At 40.6% G+C, this 22,235-nt stretch overlaps 1 protein-coding gene across 3 annotated transcripts in view; it reads left to right on the forward strand.

The window, feature by feature from the left end:
* FGF14 (fibroblast growth factor 14) overlaps positions 1–22,235 on the forward strand; it is a 596,396-nt gene that overhangs the window by 410,381 nt on the left and 163,780 nt on the right. The window contains exon 1 of one of the 3 annotated variants that reach the window (XM_035003101.1): positions 18,288–18,480. The exons of the other annotated variants lie outside the window; for them this stretch is intronic. Coding sequence (XP_034858992.1) covers positions 18,288–18,480 — 193 coding nt within the window. Of the gene's footprint in view, positions 1–18,287; positions 18,481–22,235 lie in introns of those variants that run through there. 3 annotated transcript variants of the gene reach the window in all.

Below are 22,235 nucleotides of genomic sequence, written 5' to 3' on the forward strand. Positions count from 1 at the left end.
TTAACATATAATGTATTATTTGTTTCAGGGGTACAGGTCTGTGATTCACCAGCTCATTTGAGTAGATGCTTTTGTTGTTTTTATTTGTTTTCTTCTAGTAATATTTATTGAAGTATAACATGCACAAAGTAAAATGCAAATATTTTAAGTGTACAGCTCAGTGAATTTTGGCAAATATATGCATCCCTATAACCATTACCCAAATTAAGAGAGAGAATATTTCCAACAACCCAGAAAGTCCCCCTGCCCCATTCCAGCCAATCCCACCTCCGACAAAGACTCTTGATGTCTACAGATAGCAGATTCTACTTTCTCAAAGGAGCCACAATTGTACTGATTTCTGTCTACCTTCTTTAAATTCAACATAATGGTTTTTGAGGTCTATTCTGTTATTGTGTGTAGCAGTGACTTAGTATTTTTTTTAAGATTTTATTTATTTGAGACAGAGAGAATGAGAGAGACAGAGAGCACATGAGAGGGGGGAGGGTCAGAGGGAGAAGCAGACTCCCTGCCGAGCAGGAAGCCCGATGCGGGACTCGATCCAGGGACTCCAGGATCATGACCTGAGCCGAAGGCAGTCGCTCAACCAACTGAGCCACCCAGGCGCCCCATGACTTAGTATTTTTTTAATGTACTATAATGTATGAATATAGCACAGTTTGTTTTCTATTTTCCTATTGATGGACATTTGTGTTGTTTCCTTCTGCTGTGTTTTGAAGAACCAATTAGGAGAGATGGAGATGGATAGAATGGAGAATTAAAGGTAAAAAAAAGATTGTTTTAAGAAAGGGAAAAAAACAAGTGACAGAAAACAAGACAGTTGTCACTTATGGCTGGTTAGCTGGTCCTGTCTTACCCTCAGATTTTACCATCCACAAAACAAAAACAAAAACCACTTCATTTTAGACAGCTTGCCCATGGCTTAATTCAACTCAGCCACTTGTTATGTGAGATCCAAGAACCAAAGTTTCAGAACTATCCCCGTGAAGTTCTGTATGACATTTTCTATTTTACATTATGATTTCCTTTTAAAAAAATGTTGAAGAGAACAGCATGCACCTTTCCAGTGGGTTCAAAATAAATGTCAGACTGTCTTCCATTAAAGGACTTTGTTTTCCATATGCTAATAGAGAAATTACAGAGCAAGGCTACAGGTCAGCACATGAAAGAAATGTGTTTTCAAAAAACCTTTGAAAAATTTTAATGGAATGTTCTGATCATTTACATAATATTTTAGTATTTAAAATTGATCTCGGAGAGTTTTTAGAGAAGGTTTTATGCTTGGGTCCCACCCATCCCCAGAGGTTATTTTGGTGAATTTCCTGTTATTCTCATGAACAGCAGCTGTGGGCCTCTATTGGACTAAAGCAATAAACAAATTATAATAAGAAGTGATGTGGAGAAGACTAAGTTTGCAATGGGAAGGTTCAGGATGGGCCAACCATTTCTTCCAGCCATTGGATGCAGTGATGGGTGCAGACCCACTGCAGATTACCCTGCTTATCTCTGCAGTATGCAGTTCTGATCTGAGGGTTTACCATGGCCATCAGCACCTTGTCCAGCCTACCCAGAGGAAATAAACCTTCTGAAATTATGCAACAGCCAGTCACTGAATCAGTTCTGGGGCCAAGCATGATGCTGGGCTCTGGGGAACATTGTATGAACGGTGAACAAAACAGACAAGACTTAGGGAAGCTGAGACTCTCCTTCATCTTTCAAACATGATGGAAGACGAGTGAGGTGGGCATCCCGTTCAATGTTTTTCAGAAAATTAAGATATACAGAGCCTCGTTTTGAGGTCTCGGTGTTTGCAACTAAAGAGAACATCAAAATGTGTATTCTGAAGTGCCAAGAACAGTGAGTGTACCCTACTAACTCAATTGTCCCTGAAAGGCCTAGAGAAACAATGGGTGTTAAGACTTGGAACTGAGACAGTGTAAGTGTAGGATATAAGGACTTAGGAAGCCAAGCGCAAGAAAGAAGAGAAGGCAAGAGTGAAAGGCTTTGTTTGAACTCTAGAGACAAGTGGAAAAACACCTATCACCTTGGTGGTAGTGCTCATGGGTGGGTCAATGTCAATTAAATGTATGTACTGACACTAGAAGGGCAGAAATACAGGGGGCTTGTGTTGTGTTAAAATACTTAAAGATTGTCATGTGAGAGAGGGAACCATATTTCGTTCCAGTGGGCAATACAGAACTGGGCTTTAGGCCCAATCCTGGGAAGGGCATTCTAAAATTCAAGGCATCTGAAAATGGAGAGGTACCTCTTGAACTGTTGAGTCCTAGTCATTGGAGAGTTCAAATGGAAATCATACAACCTCTTGAAAGGATTGTGAGAACGAAATAGGACTAGATGATTATAAGGCCTCTTCCTAGGAAATTCTGAGCAGAAGAGTAAATGGGAATTTAACAAACTAGTCTCTGGAACTCTCTGCGGAAGCAGTTAGTTTTATTTTCCTTGACAGACCCAGAGTGCTTAACAATATTTATTTATGTTTGTGTGTCTCTGTGTGTGAATCTAAACTGAATGCACAAGGACTGTCACAGTATTAAATAATTTACTTCTGTGAAGAAAATAAAATTGAACTGTTGACACCAGCTAGCCAGGAAAGTTGATGGAGAAAAGTATCCAAGTGACTACATCCCTCCCAGATAAAATAAAAAGAATCTGTGTGATTGTATAACCACACAGAGGGCATCATGAGACACAAGGGGCCCCGGGGACAGAGATTATTTCAGTATTATCGGTATAGCATTAATACTGGAATATGGGGACATGAGTGTGCTATAAATAAAATCCGGTCTGTTTATCCAGGAGCCAAGGTATGGCCATAAAAAAGCAATGCTTTATTGCAGGAAATTAAATTTTCTCTTTATGACACCAGACCTTGTAAATACTCTCACCCCATAAATTATATTACTCATATCCTTAAAAGCCACATTGAAGGCTGTCTTAAAGATGGCAGCCTTGATTTTTCAAGGAAAAATATGTTATTTTTCCTTTGTTTTTTTTTATTTGTTTGTTTAGGTTGATCTTATTGGAACAGTAATATTTGACATCTCGGCAAGCAGGAAGGGAAAGGGAAAAAATTTGATGTTTAAGAAATCGAAATGCAAGGCTTTAGATACCACATAAATAGAAGATGCTCTCCTGTTAAAGGGAGAAACAGGATTGTCTGAAACTTAGAAGAATCTAATCAGATGATGGATGTCCACAGCTAAACATAAAGACTTTCTTTTTTATATATGTGTTGTCCTCCTATTTCTTCTAAATCAACATCTCAGTTAAAAAAATGTCAACCTTTTATGATTATAAAGGCAGCACATGCTCCTTGAAAAATTGGGGGGGGGGAGTACAAAGAATAAAAATAAATAAATAGCTATAACTCACCATACACTGATAAACCCTATTTATACTTCAGTCTATTTTCATGCGTGTACACGTATGTGTTGAATGACATATATCCCGCACATAGAATATGTTGTGGATATTTTAACTCCAACGACCCTCCCTCTCAGATGAACAGAAATGTATGGAGAAAGCTCAGTGTGAGGATAGTGAGATGACGTGAAAATACCCAGGTAAATCTGTGGATCCTATTAGAGGCCTATATGGAAAAGTGTTTTTCTGTGACTTATTCTACAATATCTATTTCCTCAGCTGGTTCTACATCTGCTGCAAATTTCTGTAAACGACATATGACTCCTCACATGGTCACCAGCTGAGGCTTTTTGCACCCCTCCTTCCAACTCGGATGGGATGCTTTGGATGCACACAACTGTTACACCTGCCTTCACGCATTAAGCTGTCTTAACTTGAGGTTTCTCTCATTTGACATCTTTTCTCTGGAATCCCCATGCTCCCCCTCATCTATCTGATGAATACCTCCATCTTTTAAAACTCAGTGTTAGGGACACTTGGGTGGCTCAGTCTTTAAGCGTCTGCCTTCAGCTCAGGTCCTGGTCCCAGGGTCCTGGGATCGAGCCCCGCATCGGGGTCCCTGCTCCGCGGGAAGCCTGCTTCTCCCTCTCCCTCCTTCTCCCACTCCCCCTGCTTGTGTTCCCTCTCTCGCTGTCTCTCTCTCTGTCAAATAAATAAATAAAATCTTTAAGAAAAAAAAATAAAACTCAGAGTTACTGTTTTCAAGAGACCCTTCCCTACCTTCACACAGGTAGAACTGACTTTTCTTTCCATTCTTTTTTGCACGAGCTTTACACACAACATCTGTAACACTGGGTCCCACATACATATGCAGCCATCTTCCCTTATACTCTGAGCTGCTTGAGAGTAGACTCACTTTTTACTAATGTCTGAATCCTGGGTCAAGCACAGTGATGGAGAATTAGTACTTAGTATATTTGTGAACAAGATGAATTAATGAATGGATGCACAAATGTACGTTGATCATATAAACAAAGACATATACCTTTATAAAAATTATCTTTTTATGAATGTATTGACCGACAAGAGTTTATTTTGCAAATGTCAGATATAATACTGTTGACCTTTGCACAACACGGGTTTGAACTGCATGGGTCCACTTACATGTGTATTTTTTTTTTTTTTTATAAATACAGTACAGACCTATAAACGTGTTTTTTTCCTTATGATTTCCCTAATAACATTTTCTTTTCTCTAGCTTACTTTATTGTAAGAATACATTATATATAATACATATGACATACACAGTATGTGTTAATCGACTGCTATGTTATTGGTAAGACGTCAGTCAACAATAGGCTATTAGTAGTTAAGTTTGAGGAGAGTCAGAAGTTATATGCAGATTTTCGACTGTATGGGGGGTCAGCCCTCCAACCCCCACATTGTCCAAGGGTCAACTGCAATTCATAGACAGCCCAGGTTATTTAAGAATCATACATGTAGCTGCACAGAAAAAATAAAAATAATGGGCTGTTGCTTAGCAAAAAGGGAGAGAGGCTAGTTGTGTTCTGGAAGTGCTATGGGGACAGTGTGATGGGCACTCTTCTCCAGTGAAGCCGAGCTCTTGGAAGAAGTAGCGAGGTGTAAAGGAGAGGCCCTTCCTTGCACAAGACATCAGGAGGTGTGGAGTCCAGGTCTGGAGCTGCTTCCAGTTAGCTTATTAAATAACTCATTATTTAATTTAGTAAATTAATTACCTCCTTGGGCCTGAGTTTATTGCTTAGTGAAATGTGGTTATTAAATTAGATCATCTCTAAAGTTATTCCTTGTTCTAACTTTTAAAGGTGGGAAATAAGGATGCAACATAACAAATTAAGATTTCAGTTCAAATCCATAAATGATTAGAACCGAGAAATAAGATACGATTCTGAGGCACATATAGTGATTTTCCATTTCTTGAGATCAGCAAAAATTAAGAGAGCTGAGGCCCTCTCCAAGCCTCAATCTCTCGGTCCTCTTTTAGTGCTTCATGTGTATTTCCTCATGGGGGTGTCCCATGGAGGAATGGGACCAAAAGTCTAGAACCCAGGGCTATTCCTTTCTTATTCTCTTCCTCCCTTAGACTAACACTGATCCAGTACCTGTGGTGTGTGGGCGTGTGCAAGGCCCTGAAGTCAGGGGCTCTGCATTGGGACGGCTGGGAGTGCTTAGGAGGAGCCAAGAGATCATCCCGGAAGTTTGAGAAGCTGGGAGCTGTAGGCAGGAACTTTTTTTTTCCTGTTGAAGCATATAGTTGACACACGATGTTACTTAGTTTCCAGTGTAGGGCATAGTGATTTGACAAGTCCATACGTTATGCTCTGCTCACAAGTGTAGCTACCATCTGTCACCAGACAACATTGTTACAGTAACATTAACTATACTCCCTCTGCTGTAGCTTTTATCCCCATGATGGGTGGGCATGAATTTACTGACGGAAGGTCAGGGGCACTTTAGAGTCATGAAACGGAAGCTACGTCAAATGTCAGAGAATTAGGACACCTGGTTTATTTCAGCCAAAGCAGACCTGAGAAGTAGAAAGCAACATTTGAGTATCAACTCTGTCTCTTGCAGTAGGGCACCAAGGGCTAAAATCGAGACTTTATAGTATAAAAATATGTTAAATTGCTACCTCCTCTTTTATAGTCCACAATGTCTGGCATAAACTAATCTGCAACTTGTGCTGCTGGAACAAAATCTCTTGAGAGGATCTCCAAGCCTTATTTTATGGAGAGATGAACACCGGCCTGGGAGTGTGGCCAGAGCTGTGATCTCCTTAGCCCAGCTGACTGCATCTGGGGGGAAAAATAATTCCATTTGGACAGTTTATCCCTGCCCATCAGGGAGAGATCCGTTTACTGATATGTCTAGGTGTTTCCAATTATGTATGAAAATATGAAACCTGCAAAGTAGAATAGCTACTATTTTTGACTCACAGCCAAAGACTTCTTGCAACCATTGTGTGCCTCATCTCTGGAGACCAGTTTCAAAGCTCAGAGGGTCTCACAGGAAGGTAAAGTGAGTGACAACGTAGGGCAGAAGGGGGGAAGGAGTGAGCAAAGAGAAATTTAGAGACCAGGACTCTAAAATTTGTTTACTTAAAATTCTCCATGGTGTTCTGCCTGAAATTATTCTTTTTTCTGAGATTCCTTTTCCTCTGTCTACATCAAGTTCAGGGAAATATTTGATTCCTTTACAAATCTTTGGCTTGAAGGATACCTTTCATTTGTAGTCAGTGTCAAATCTACGGGTAAGGCAAATTCTTACCTAAGGAGCTAGTCTAAATTTCTAAAAGGAAATAGCAATTATCTATACCCCTACAGCTACATAAAAATGAAAATGGAATGGGGAAAAAAAGACTTTCAGAATCTATTTCCTTCATTTGGTGATAGCCTTAGGCTCCAAATCTCATCCTGTAGAGCATCACGTGTCTGGCCTTAGTTTAATTCAGCTCCATGGCCATAAACTCAAGAAATTAAATTTTTCATGGATTATGTGAGACTCAGAAAATGCATCCTCATGACCCACAGGGGAGCACAGTCGTTCTGTTTCCACAACTGCTGAGAAATGCTGTACATTTTTTTTTTTCTGAAAGATGCAATAATTGAAGTCATAAGAAATTCAGGTAAGCAGGTGGTATCAGAGAGTCCTGGCCAATGATAAGACATTATTCTGAGCAGGGAGTAAAGCAACAGAGATACAGAAGCAGAGAGTAGTTAGAAATTCAATCAAGCCAGCAGATGGTATATATATATGATATATGTAGGAAGCAGGACTGTAGTTTAAAAACTGTCATTCTGGAGCAGTTATCCTGTCCATAGTAGTGGCGTTGGGTGGGTGATTGTCAAATGCTAGGCAGGGCTCTATTTCCATGTTACTTTAGATATAGGGTAGGTTTGGTAGACTGAATAATAGCTCCCAAAGATATCTAAGTCCTAATTCATGCAACTGGTGGCTCTGTTAATTTGCATAGTAAAAGGGACTTTGCAAATGTGGTTATATTAAAGATTTTGAGATAGAGCGATAATCCCAGCTTATCTGGGGTGGGGGGGCCCACGGTCATCTTCATAAGAGGGAGGCAGGAAGATCAGAATCAATAGCAGGAGATGTGGCAAGAAGCAAGAGGGTGGAATGATACAAGGAGAGCAGTGTGAATCACGGAATGGAGTGGGCCTCTAGAAGATAAAAAAGCCAGCATTCAGACTCTTTCCTCAGAGCTCCCAGAAGGAACCAGTGTTGCAGCCCTCTTGACTTAAACCCAGTGAGACTGAGTTGAGACTTCCTAACTCTAGAGCTGTGAGAGAATAAATCTGTGTTGTTTTCAGTAACTGAGTTTATGGTGGTTTGTCACAGAAACAACAGGAAACTTTCAGGTTATTCAGGGAGATTCAGGGGAATAATTTAAGGATTTAATTGTTTAGTTCTTATATACAAGGTAGCACTAGGTTCAAGAATATGGCATCAACTTATAATAACATTTCATAAGTGCATTGCACTTCAGAAATTATTTTCACACGCGTCTTTTAGAAGTAGATTATAATATCAGAGGTGGATTAATATCAACTTTTCCAGAACTCTAAGTCTTAAGGTATTTGGCTAGACTTTCTAAAACTCTAACCACTAATGCAAGGATGGGTCCCAGAGTTTAGGACATGTAGAGCAAGACTTAGAAGAAAGTGATTTCTGAGTTGTAAAAGGTTTTGGATGTGTATAGAATACAGTAGTTTCTGATGGACTTCCAGGTCATATAATTAAACTGTTTTGATACACTGGCTTTTACTTTAATTGTATCTTCTTAGTCACTAAACTGTGCCAAAAAGAGGGTAGCAAATTTTCATGTAAAATGTTTTTTTTTTAAACTGGAAAAAATACACCAAAAATTGTTGGGATTAGAGTTGGTTTTTATTTATCATTTATTTTTATATTGCAATTATTTCTCAATGAGGATGTATAACTTTTATAGTCAGGAAACCTAGTATTGGGTGTTAAGTGCTCTTTTTTTTTTTTTTTTTTTTTTTTTGCCTCCTTCCACACTTGTGGTTCTTATTCTTGCGTTGGATAGAGATCCCTTTAAAGAATTGGATAAACACTGTGAGTCAGTGTGCATAAACATCCACCAGCACACCATCATTTTCCCTTTAGTATAATTCAGGGGAAACACAGATAACACAAAAGCCATCCACGAAACTGTTGGGAGTCCTTGAATCCCATATAAGTCCCCATTCTAGACTTGGTGCTGTGGCAGCTAGCTACACTAAATAACTGAGAGCTAGGTGGACATAGTATGATGGAAAAAGCAGGAGCTTAGGATCTGACTCCTCCACTTCCTAGCAGTGTGAACACATGAATCATTTAACATCTTGGGGGCTTAATTCTCTCTTCTATTAAATGGAGATCAGAACACTCCAATAAATGCTAAAGCTCTTCAGGCATGCATGGGTCCCTTGTCACCACCACCACCGACAACAAAAATACTAAAGCTTATCACAGACTATTAAGCACATATTATTTAGGTGTTTTATAAGTTGAGAGAGACACAGTCTTATTTTACATGTAAAGAATTATGACTAAAATCTATAATCTATTCCTAATTTCCACTTAACCATTATTGAGAAAAATTCAAAAGTAAATTTAGAGAGTATCGCACACTCTTAAGGTGGTAACAAAAACAGCTATCTAAAGTGTTGAATTTGACCCTTAGAATTTGCAAGTCGGGGCGCCTGGGTGGCTCAGTTGGTTGGGCGACTGCCTTCGGCTCGGGTCGTGATCCTGGAGTCCCGGGATCGAGTCCCGCATCGGGCTCCCTGCTCGGTGGGGAGTCTACTTCTCCCTCTGACCCTCTTCCCTCTCGCGCTGTCCCTCATTCTCTCTCTCAAATAAATAAAAAATCTTTATTAAAAAAAAAAAGAATTTGCAAGTCACTTTCCTTTGGAAATCACTAATGCTTCATCATGACTTTTGCCAGAGTGAGGGATTTAGTTATGTGTTTTGGCACATACGCATGTGTGCATGTGTGCGTGTGCATGCATACGTGTGTGTGCAGACACACACGTTTATATATGTGTTTAACCTATATATACCAAATACAAAGAACATAATCAGTCTAGAGCAATTAATTGCTATGAAACTGGCCATTCTAATCATCATTGAATAGATATTGTTTACCATGTCAAGTATAGGTAAAATTATATATATATAAATATATATATATATGTGCACACAGAATCTTTGCATTGAGGTTATAAATGAATGTTTATTTCTCAATTTTTTTGGACATGGACTAGTATTTTTTCTGTTAAGATATTTGTCTTTTAAAAAACCAATGAACTGATATATCATTAAAATTAGTGTTATTACCATCTCCCACTACTGATTTAGAGTAAGGAAAGATACGTCAATATTCAAAGCTCTGAAATGAATGCTATGCACATTTTGGGTTTATTTTATTTTATTTTATTTTATTTTATTTTTTAAGATTTTATTTATTTGACAGAGAGAGACACAGCGAGAGAGGGAACACAAGCAGGGGGAGTGGGAGAGGGAGAAGCAGGCTTTCCACGGAGCAGGGAGCCCAACGTGGGACTCGATCCCAGGACCCTGGGATCATGACCTGAGCCGAAGGCAGACGCTTAATGACTGAGCCACCCAGGTGACCCTTGGGTTTATTTTAATATAGAAAGCTGGAAGCCACTGAGAATATTTTTTTCCAATGTATTAGTCAGATTTAAAAAATACTCTAGATTTATAAAGTTAAGCCATCTGCTAGTATCAATCTGGTATTGCTTCTATAGGAAAGAATTTTCACAAGTTTTTGGTACCAATAGTTTTCACTTTTTCTTTATTGAATCAAAATATTAAGTAACAATAAAATTCCTTCCAGGATTTTTTTAATAGATGGAAATCTGTCACCTACTAGAAATAAATGTATCCAGCAAAATACATCAACAAGATTGTTGTAACATTAATACAATCACTTATTCCTTGAAAATTTAATTTAAAATGCTTTAACATTCACTTAGATTATCCTTTAAATCTAAAATAAAAGTCAATAATACTATCAGAGGAAAATAATGATTTTGAACTTGAACTGTAATGAGTAGATAGGTATTCAATCTTAATTAACTAGCTGAAAGTATGTCCCAAGTGCATCTTAACATTACTTTTTGATGTTCTTCCAAATGAGTAAAAAAGGAAGAGGGACATCAGTATTGACGACATTACCAGAATCATCTTCCATATTTTCAAATGGAACCCATTTATCCAGGAAGAAAAGGATGAAAACATAAATGCCTATATATCCTTTTTAACCCCACTTCAGCTCATCTCAAATTAGTTTACAATCATTTATTTGTGAAAAAATGTTGGATCTTCATATTTTATCCTTAATTTAGGAGATATTTAAAATGTTCAAAAGTGATAATTCACAAAGGAAGCCATGTTACAAAATGGAATACCTTACTCACTGTATACAGATGATCAATAAGTAACTAGGAAATGTTTGGAGAATATTTTTTTTCAACCCTATCCATCCCTCCAATTCAGACACACTGGGAAACAGAGAAAATTACACAAAGAATAACAATAATGAACCAAAGATGTTTTAGGCTACAGGTGGTCTGAAGCACTTACAATCTTTTTTACCTAGAAGATGTGTGATGTTTAAACAAAATACAGAGTACAACAGGCTTATAAAAGTACAACTCCCATTTATAGACTTATATAGTACCATTATGCCAATCTCATTTATTATAAAATGCAAATATACTGTATATATAAACATCTCTGAAATTGGTATATGTCTTTTAATCTATGGCATGACATAGTTTAGTAAAGTTTTTTTCTTTTATTATCATATCTAAAATAATGCATCCTAAAATCAGTGGTTTCATAGATTTGATGATTTGGTTAAGTTGAAATAATTGCTGTGGCAATGGCAGAAATGAAAGATAAACAGACAAATTGTTCCTTTGTGAAAAATAGCATCTAATATAGACATCAATGTCATAAAATATATTCTTTGGACCTTTTTGTTTATTTAAAGTTGAAGCGAATGCAAAAATTATGTACTTTTTTTTTTTAGTAAACCATACAAAAACTTATCTACTTGGAACATAAGCAGCCCACATAACAAAATCACCTAGAACATAGCAAAAACTCAGAGGTCAAGGGAGATAAAAAGCACCTTTGATAATGAAATTAACATGAATAAGGCTATTTCTTGTTTATATGCATTCCTCCATTAGAATTCATTTACTTTATATTTATAGACACTTCTGATAAATATGTCCATCAGCGTTTCTAATTTACAATGGATTAGATGTGTCAGGTTTGAAAAGGTGCACATTGTCAGTTGGCAACATGAAAGTGAAGAAGAAAATAGGGTGTGGGGGGATGAGTCACAAAGATCAGTAGTACATTCTTCTTTGTGGCTGAGTAATATTCCATTGTATATGTATACCACACCTTCTTTATCCATTCCTCTCTGGATGGATGCTTGGGTTTCTTCCATATCTTGGTTTTTGTAAATAATGCTACAATAAGCAAAGGGGTGCATATATCTTTTCAAATTAGTGTGTTCGTCATTTGCAAGAACATGGATGAGCTAGAGTGTATTATGCTAAGTGAAGTAAGTCAGTCAGAGAAAGACAAATATCATATGATTTCACTGAATATGTGGAATTTAAGAAACAAAATAAACAAAGAAAGAAAAAAGAGATAAACACACACACAAAAAAACCCCCAGACTCAGGGGGATGGGTGAAATAGGTGAAGGGGATTAAGAGTACATTTATCGTGATGAGGGCTGAGTAATATACAGAATTGTTGGATCACTACATTGTACACCTGAAATATAACACTGTATGTTAATTATACTGGAATTAAAAAAAAAAAGGTAATAGTAGAGTTCTTTCCCATTCAAGTAGAATTAGTCTCACATCTTCCAGTAAGGCCTACGGGTATCCCTGTTGGAATTCAGAATTCAAACTACATGTCATCATAGACTGAGGCTAAATCATCAAGAAAAGGCTAAAGTACTCTCTGTATATCCTATTTATGGGGTTGAGATTATATGTAATCCAAATAGATTTTAGATGCCTTGGTGCTTAAAGAAATCAGCACTATGGGGTAATTCATCCTTGACAGACTAGGCTGAACAGATTTTCTGTTCTTTTTATTTTGTAATAACTGTCTATGTATCCAATTTCTTAATTCTTTAAGTAAACAGATATTTATCAAGTGCCTACTCTGGTACCATTTTAAGCACTGGATAGTGTGGCAGTCAACAAATGAAACAAATATGTTCCTTCATATATTTCAAAGTAGCAAGACAGTCCAAATAAATAAGGAAATATATAGAATTTTTAAAAGTTGTAAGTGCTATGTAGAACCGCAAAATAGGGAAGGAAGAAAGAATGGATTATGTTTAGGGGTTGCAATTGTAGATAGATTTGTAAGAGAAGATCTCATGTGAGAAGATAATATGTGAACAAAGAATTGAAAGAGGTAAAAGAGTCAGAAGGAAGAACGAATATAAAAATCCCGCTATAGGATAGGAGCATGCCAGGTGTTTGAGGAACACCAAATGGTGAATGAAGAAAGAGAAGTAGAAATTATGTCAGAGAACACATGAAAGCAGATGTGGATACAAATCATATGGGACATTGTAGGCACTGTGAGGTCTTCGGTTTCTATTGAAGTATAAGATTTTTAACAGGGATGTGATGAAATCTTATTTATATTTTCAACACTTTGGCCACAGTGTTGAGGGCGTATCAAAGAAGAGCAAAAGTGGATCCCAGGGGACCAGTTAGGTTGCTTTTATAATAGTCCAAAAGATGATGATGGTAGGTAGTAGTGGAGATAGTGACAGAGAAGAAGAAATGATAATATTTTGGATAAATCTTGAAGATAGACTGAAGAGATTTTGCTAAGGAATTACATATGGAATATGAAAGAAAGAACTGAGATTAGCATGATGCCAAACTTTCTGACCTGTGGAACAAGAAGAATGGAGTTGTCATTCCCTAGGTAGGGAAGATTGGAGAAGAACAAGTTTGAGAAGAAGAATAAGAGTTTGATTTTGGCCATGTTAAGCATGAGATACCTGTGAGACATCTTCGTAAAGATGGAATAGATGAAGAATGGAGTGATGAAGAGTTAAGTTATTACCAAGAGCTACCATATGTTGAGTTTCCAGTGTGACAGGCACTGCTTTAAGTTTCTTACATAATGTTGTCATGTAATTCTCATAATAACCTTATTGTATTATTATGACAGAAGTGGGAAGTGACACCTAGGCTTACATGAATTGCTCAAAGACACACAGTCAAGCCTATGTTTGCCTTACTCCAGTTGTGGTTTTAGCAACTGTTTTATCTTATATTCCAGGTAGAGGGAACAATGTATGCAAAGTAAAGAGGTCAAAGGGAGCATGGGATCCTCAAGAGAACTGCAATCACAGGGAAGATATTTGCATAATTACCTTCCAATGAATGAATGCTTTATGATTCTTTACAGTTTTAGAATTGTTTTCTCACAGGCACAAACATTAATCTCTACAAGGGAGGGAAATGATTTTATTATCAGTATTCAGTGGGTGAGAAAAAGCTTTACAGGGCCAAGTTCACGAATTTAGTCAATTACAAACTAAGGTTTGAACTCAAACTTCTCTCTCCAAAATTTAAAAAAATATAAATATTTTTTACATTTCTGAATATTTTTAAATCTTATCATGAATCCATTTAGGACATGAAAAAATACACCTAAGAATACATATATTTCGATATTGAAAAAATCATGGAAATTGGAAAGGAATTTACAAGATAGGAATGAGTGATCTGGAAAATAATAATAATAGTGGTAATAGTAGTAGTAACAGCTCTCATTTTTGAGCACCTAGGAGGTGCCAGACACCCTCCTATAATCTTTACATTCATTTGCTAAATTTGATCTCACAAGAGTTGACCAGGAGATTCTCTTATCATTTCAATTTCAAGGATGTAGAAATTGAGGCTGAGGGAGACTAAGGCAACTTACTGGAGCTCATTACACACCAAGTAGTAGCGGAGTTAAGAAACGAACCAAGACTGTGCGAAATCAGAGTTCAGACTCCTGACAGGCTGGTCAGAAGCCCCTTTACCGAGGCAGTACTTTATTGTTTGTTTTTACAAAGCCAACGGTGAAATGAATAACTCCGCGGGGGGGCGGGGGGCGGTTCTCACAAGTGAGAGATTATTTTCTGAATTACAGCAAGGTATGGATTTGTATTCACCCGCCCTAACGGGTGAATACAAATTTCACCCTAGTTTTGCACACACTTTTATCACAGCTTAAGACAGCAGATGGCTCTCTTGAGTTTTCTTTCTCTTACCTCCTGGCTCTGTAGACAACCAAAGAGCGTTTTGGGGAGGTAAAGGGAAAACACGGGGATTAAACTAAAGGACCTTGATTATCCCAATGCTGCCTCCACCCCAAGCTCCCTTAAAACAGGAAACCACATAATATAGAGAGGACCGCTTATGGCTTGTGAAATTCACGGTCTGAATAGACGCCCTGAGTCAGGAATCCGCGGTTCCCCGCGCTGCACCGGGGGTCGGAATGCATCCGGAGAGAAAGAGTATTTCTCGTTATCAAAGAGCGAAAGGCTTGATGCTAAGAGGAGTGTTATTACTGTTAGTGGAAGCTGTGAGGATTAATTTCCTTTCCACCTTGGGGAAAAAAAAGGTGGAAGGCTGCTTTTGAGGGAGGGGAGGATCAGAGACTCACAGCCAGCGCTCCACACTCAGGGGAACTTGCTTTTGCCTTTGCTGCGAGAGGTACCCCGGGGGCAGGATTCCCGTCCGCGGTGCTGAACCTCAGCCTGATCTGGAGGGTACTGAACAATGACGGGAAGGGTCTAAGGAGCCAAAAAACCGACCTCCCAATTACCCAATCTGAGGAACTGGGGAAAAGACTGCACTGAAAAGACTGCACTATAAGAAAAATGCCTGGAAAGAAAATAATTAACACAGCTACAATAATAAGAAGCTTAATCTCAATCTGTTCAAATTAATACAGTAGCCAAATATGTCATAGGATTAAAAAAAAAAAAAACCTTTCAAGGCAAACTAGGTTATGTTTGATTGGGGTAGTAGTAGTAGATGTAAGAGGTCACTATCCTTAATGTTTGGCTTCTTCGAAAAACTCACTACTAGCTTTAGGTAAATATGTTTGTTTTAATTGTAAAGTCATTCAGAAATTCCAATCTATAAAGCCTGAAATGTCCAAATGGCCTCTCATCAATAAAGGAAGGCAGGAGTGGCTACTCTTTATCTTCACTGGGATTTGTTTCAGTGAATTTTTAAAGAGACATAATTAAATAGCCATTTCTGCAAAATGGCCTTTCCTTTTTTTTAAAGCAGGAACATGGCAACACAACATAAATACACACTTAGTAGAAATACAAGAACAAAGACATTAGAACAGAAAATAAAGTGGTAGAGATAGAGCGAAATAGTTAACACACCCCTTTTCCTCACTTTTACTATCTCCTGGGTTACTAGAGATTACAAATTTCTTGCAAAATTACTTCTGCTTATTCCTTTTAATAACTGTGATTATTTTGTAGATATAGTAACACAGCAAGGTGTGGGAAATAAGCTTACAGAGTATGTTCTTAAGTACAGTATACATCATCCTAAAGCCAATGATAATTGCGCTGGACCCAAATCTATACACTTTCTTTAAATTGTCTTCCACAAAGAAAACTTGCTAGTAAATATGGAGTAAATGCAATGAGTTACAGATAAGAAGTAATTGCTTACATGGAGAGGTTGCGGATAAGTTCTATGGAGCAGAAGGTGTCTAGCCTCCCTGTAATCAACCCTGGGCTGAGCTTCTCCCACTTGCTGGGTTGCAAGTCTTTGTAGTACTTAACTGCCTATTCCTGAGACAAAGAGAGTGTGTCTTGGTTCAGAACTGTTCCCAGGACTGCTTGCAGAGTGTGCCTCTCCTCTTTCCAGCTCTAAAGCAGTCACCAGAGAAGTGATTGTTAAAAGTCTCTCGATTAACAAATGAATCTTCTTTCCTCCATTCTTCACGCCAGATTGCTAGAAGTCTAGTTTTTGCATTTCTTTTCCCTACCTTCCTGTAATGATGAGCCAAACAGCTTCAGGGGAAGAGGAAAAGGTACAAAACCACAGGAGCAAAAAATCTACACTTGGTTCTGTCACTCGGAGTGTATCCTAGAAACCACAGATCTGTATTCACCCAAGCATGAGGTGTTTCTCTCTCAACCTTCTTTCCTAGGATGCCCTCCCCTTGCTCCCTTCCTCCTGGACCTTATATTCAGTTATCCAAGACAGAACACTGCCAGGACACAGACAGGAAGTCAGGGGGAGGAAAGGCAGCAGCTGTTGTATTTGAATTTCGGACACAGTTCATATGGCTTCGCTCCCTGACAGAGCTTCTCTACCCAGGGACGCCAAAGACAGCAGCTCAAACTGGAGTGTCCCTCCGTCTGGCTGCTTTTTGTTGTCCCTGGAATATTGTGACACACACACACCCCACCCTTAATATTTCTGCGGTGCCTTCTTCAGTCTTCGGTTGGGCAATCATCCTCTCCAGCGGCTGTTCTGTAGCTGCCACAGCCTCTGGCATCGCCATCTAGGCTCTCCTAGGGCTAGAGAGCGAATTTGGGAAGGGGGTCTTTCCAGACACACACCCTTAGCATAGCTCCTCACCTTCCCCTCCTTGCTTCATTTTTTGCTCCGTGTTATGGTTTCAAAATGACAAGAGGGGGAGTCCGCAAGTTTGGGGGCACCGGGTGAGGAGTGGAGACGCCTCCCTCCCCGGACACACTCCCCTCCTCCGTCCTTCCTCCTCCTCGTTCCCGGGGTGGAGGGGCTTGGGCGCTGAAGGGATTAGCAGGGCGGGCGGAAACTGCCTCGCCCTCCAACCGCAGCCGAGAGTTTCTGGGGACCAGGAGACACGTTAAGGTTCAGAAGCCCTGGCCAAGCCGCGGAAGCCTCGGAAACCTGCGAGTTTCATCCCAGAACAAGCGCACCGATATTCCTTCAACCCCACCTGCGTTGGCTCGGCCTCTTAGCACCCCAGCCCCTGGAATCCATTTTAGCTTTCTTTTTTTATCATTATTAATCTTTTTAATCATTCCTATATATATATTTTTTTTCTTTCTTTCTTTCTTTCTGAAGAGAGCCAAGGGAGGGGGGCGGGAGCGAGGTGTCGTGGGGTGGGAACGGAGCGTTTTGATTAGAGACCTCCGGGCAGAAGACTGCTCTCCCCAGATGCTGATTTCCAAAGCCCTTGACAATCACCGGCAGAACCCGCGAGCGGGCGGCGGCGGCGGCGGCCGGGGGGCCGCTCGAGCCCGGCGCTGAGTCCTGCCTAGTGCGCCCTGGACGGACGCACGCGCCGAGACCCGGCCGGGACCTGCCCTCCATCCCGTGCCCTGGAAGAAGGCGGCGGGCTCTACCTCCCGCCGGGGGGCGGGCGAGGCTTGAAGGCAGCGCGAGTGGCGGCGGCGGCCCGCGACAGGGCTCCGGTGGCGCGCGGTGAGCGGCGGCGCCCACAGCCCGGCCCCACTCCCGGCTCCGACGCGGCCGGGGGGCGGCCGACACGACCTCGGCTGCCGGGGCCCGCCCCGCGGCGTCCCGGGAGCATCTGCGCGCCCGGCCCCGCGCTCCGCGGAGAGGGCGGCGGGTCCTAGTCGGGAGTGAGCGCCCCCACCCCTCTCCTCGACGCCTCGGCCTCCGCGCTCGCCTCCTCGAGCGCGAGCCGCCGTCTGCGCCGCCCCTTCCCTCTCGCGCGTCCCCAGCTCCCCTTCCCGCTGCCCCCCCGTCCCCGGACCCATTCCCCGGGCCACCATGGCCGCGGCCATCGCCAGCGGCTTGATCCGCCAGAAGCGGCAGGCGCGGGAGCAGCACTGGGACCGGCCGTCTGCCAGCAGGAGGCGGAGCAGCCCCAGCAAGAACCGCGGGCTCTGCAACGGCAACCTGGTGGATATCTTCTCCAAAGTGCGCATCTTCGGCCTCAAGAAGCGCAGGTTGCGGCGCCAAGGTCTGTGTGGGTCACTGTTGGGAGGCGCGCCCTCGGACCCCTCCCATCTCCCCACCTGCATGGGGCCTCTCGGGGCTCCCCTTTCCCTCCCCCGTCTCTCAAGAGCCCCCCGCCGCCCCCCCCAGTCTCCCCTCGGAGCGCTGCGAGCGCCTTCCGCCCGCGCGTGGGAGCGGGGAACCTGCTCTCGGGCAACCTGTAGCCACTGGAAACTCAGCCCCGCCGGGAGCCGGCAAGTTGGCCGGCTCTTCGCCGGCTGCCCCTGGCTCCCCGAGTCTCCTGCGGGCTGGCTTCCGGGGAAAAGCTCCTTCTACTCTGAGGGTCTTGGCTTCCCCCGGGGGTAGCCTCCGACTCCAAACGCTGGAGAAAGATCTCCGTTAACACAGCGGGGTTTCGGTGCCTGCTTCCAGTCTGATAGAGGGGTCAAGAATGTCTGTGTGTCTGGCCTCACCCAGCCTCCCAGGCCCCCTGGAAACCTCCTTGGCCCCCAGACCTTGGCGAAATGTGGTGATCCCCACCCCACCCCCGCGCGCCCTCCGCAGGGGCCGGTGTCAGAGGGGTGCAGGGTGTGTGTGAACTAAGGGACAGTTCAGCTGAGATTTAGCAGAACGCTGCTTAGCGGGCAGCACTGAGCGCGCTGAAGCCCGAGGTCACATTTTGGGATGCGGAGAGGGGAGCAGAGTAAGGAAGAATGAGTCCGAATTGGGGGTTTGGCGAGGTACACATCCCTAGTATGTGCCAATTTAAATTCAAGGACTCGCGAATTACATGAGGCAAAACAAGCAGTTACTACAAGCAGATGGCTAGAATAGTTGCCTTACTATACCTATTTTTTGAGAAACAACTAGCGCCCGGCATGACCTGCTTTTGCTGCTTTAAAATGTCAGGGTCTGAGAAGGCAACTTAGGAGCAGGAGCCCAACTGCTTTTGTTCATCTCTGCTTGCTTCCACATCCGGTTGCTAAGGGCGATTGTTTTGAGACTATGTGGGGTGTTCTGTGGGAGAAATGGGGATTGCTTGCTTTTCCTAAGTGGGCTTGGCAGGAAACATCGAAGAATATATTTACATTAATAGGAGTATGTGTTTGCCCAGCACATTATATTCTTGGTGCCCAGCTGTATTTGTTTTAAATACCCTGTTGTTCCAAAGACAGGGGAGACAAGCATACGCTATACATGTGTATCTATGTGAGTGTGTGTGTTCTACACATTTGCAGGTTTATGACCAAAAGTTTTAATGCTTGTGTTTTTTTTTTTTTAAGGCTGTAGCTAAATAGTTTTTTAAAGGACAATAGCTTATTGTCACATTAGAAATTGGAGATTATTTGCTCTTAGAATCAAACTTAAAAGGCAAACATTGGAGAAAAATTAGAGTGGCAGTTCTAAGGAAGATAAAACTATAGAAGTATAATACCTAATTGCATAAATATAATACCTCTTGATGAAGTATTTGGGGACAATATTTTCAGATGAGTGTAGAAGGTATTAAGAAAAATGGGTTTTGATTTTCCACTTTAGCCTAGAGCCTCATTCAGCAAACCTTTATATTAAGAGCAACTCAATTGTTCTAAACATTGTTGATCCATGCAATGTCACATTATCTTGACTTACAGTGTTTGCTTCTCCCCCTTTTAAAAATCCGATTCTCTTTTAGAACACAGTTTTCACCAGGTAGAGCTCCAAATTTTGCCATCTACTTGAAGTAAATAAACCTGTTCTCTTCTAGATAAGATTACTCTAATATAAACAACGATTAAAACTTACTGTGTGTCTTCTTTAAATATACAACCAGTGGATTATTTTGTAAATATGGACAATAAATGTTTTTTTCATATTGCATAATGAAGGACGGTGTGCTTTACACTTCTGTATTTTAAGACGGGGATATACCTTCCCCCCCCCCCCCCAGATATGGGAAGATATCTGAGCTTCCTAATAGTCTGTTACACCATTTTCAACCCCGACTGCTCTCTTGGTATTTATGAGTTCAAAATGATACGCATGCATCAATGATCTATAAGAAAAATACATTTGAGGTCACTTCTGCTCCCTTATTTCCCAAACAAATGATAGGTTAAAAGGAAATTTCACTGGGACCTTTCCTTTTATCCTCTTTATACTTCTCATATGTAAAGAAATATATTCTTTTGTGAAGAAAAATATAGATATATCTCTGGAGCATCAGACATTAATTTATTATTACTAATTTAAGCAAAATAAATATTAAAACTTTATATTATGTAAGTTATGTATTGATATCTAATTATATGATTTTATATTACATATAGCTATATATAGTTATTTCATTATTTAATTAAGTGCTCTTTAAGGAAATATTTTTTAAGCATAGTTATCTTACCTCCAAACTCACTCTTTGCATCGGAACTGCCCTCAGGAAACTTAAAAAATCTGATTTATTAATTTAAAGATACAACTTTTAGGTATGACAGTTTTACATATCTTCATATTTGAACGTCATTAATTTGACAAAGAGTTACTGAATCTTCCTCCTATGTCAGGTGCTGTTCCAGGTGTTATGTGTAGAGCAGTGAATAAAACAAATGAAGTCCCTTCCATCATGGAGATTACAAATAGGGGGTAAAAGCCAATGCATATGGAAAGGAACAAAATAAAAAACTCAAAGTCCTATAAAGAACAAAGACGGCTGAGGCTGCTGGGGTGAGGGTGGTGGGAGAGAGATCTAATTAGATCAAGAATGCAGGGTGGGCCACGCTGAGAAGTCCAGGTTGAGAGCTGACATCTGAGAAGGACAATGAAAGCCCCTGAGTTGAGAAAAATCTTAAATTGTTCAGAGAAGCAAAAGAGATATAGAAATACAGTATACTGTCATCTTGTATTCATAGTCCATTTTGGCTGAAGTTTACATTTTGACAGGTGAATTCAAATACACGTGACATGTTGGCAAACAATAAATAATAGCTCCACATTTTGTGTTTGGGGGAAGAGTAATAGCCATTTCTTAAATGTGCGGTGTTTTTCCTTTTTAATGCTTCCTTAATTAGTAACTTATTTAGTATAAAGAGTATGGCTAGTATTTACTTCTGTGCTTTTGGTTGGAGCCCTATCCCCCACTCTGATCAGCTCCTACCCTCATAGAAGAGTGATTTTTGCACCAGTTGAGTACCAGTTGTATTCAAAGGACAGGAATCTAGATGGCTTTTGGGGATTGTGTGGGCACCGTGACTATCCCACCTTTCCAGATTCATCTCTCTCTACCTTCCCTACCTCCAAAGACTCCAAACACCATTCAAAGTTCCTAAAGTTAGCCCCATGCTTTCAAATCCCTGTTCTTTTGTTTGTGCTTTACTCTGTATGGAATCTTCTATCTTCTATCTTCACCTGTTGAAATTATCCCCATTTCTTAAAGCTTGGAGAAATGCCATTGCCTCTAGGAAGTCTTCCTTTATTGCAGAGAAGTAAGAATAGTCCTCCTGTGGCATTTTATACCTCACTATCATTGTTTATGCCTGATAATAATTAATTGTGCCCCATCCCAAGATGTGGTTAACTGTCATTAAGAGCAAAGTCTGTGTTTTCTGCACTTTCATAGACTCTCAAATCTTGATAGAGTGTCTGCCATGGCCTGGGTACTTGGCATTGCCCTTGAGTTGAAGTGAAATAGGGAAGGTCCACAGGTCCAACGCTAAAAGAGTGTTCTTGAACCACAGTACTCCAAATAGACCACTTTAGAAGTATATATACTTTTCTTTTTTTTTCTTTTTTTTTTTTTTTATTCAT

The sequence above is a fragment of the Mirounga leonina genome, unplaced genomic scaffold, assembly GCF_011800145.1.
Source record: "Mirounga leonina isolate KUSES-001 unplaced genomic scaffold, KU_Mleo_1.0 Mir_127, whole genome shotgun sequence".
In the NCBI taxonomy this organism is placed as follows: Eukaryota; Metazoa; Chordata; class Mammalia; order Carnivora; family Phocidae; genus Mirounga; species Mirounga leonina.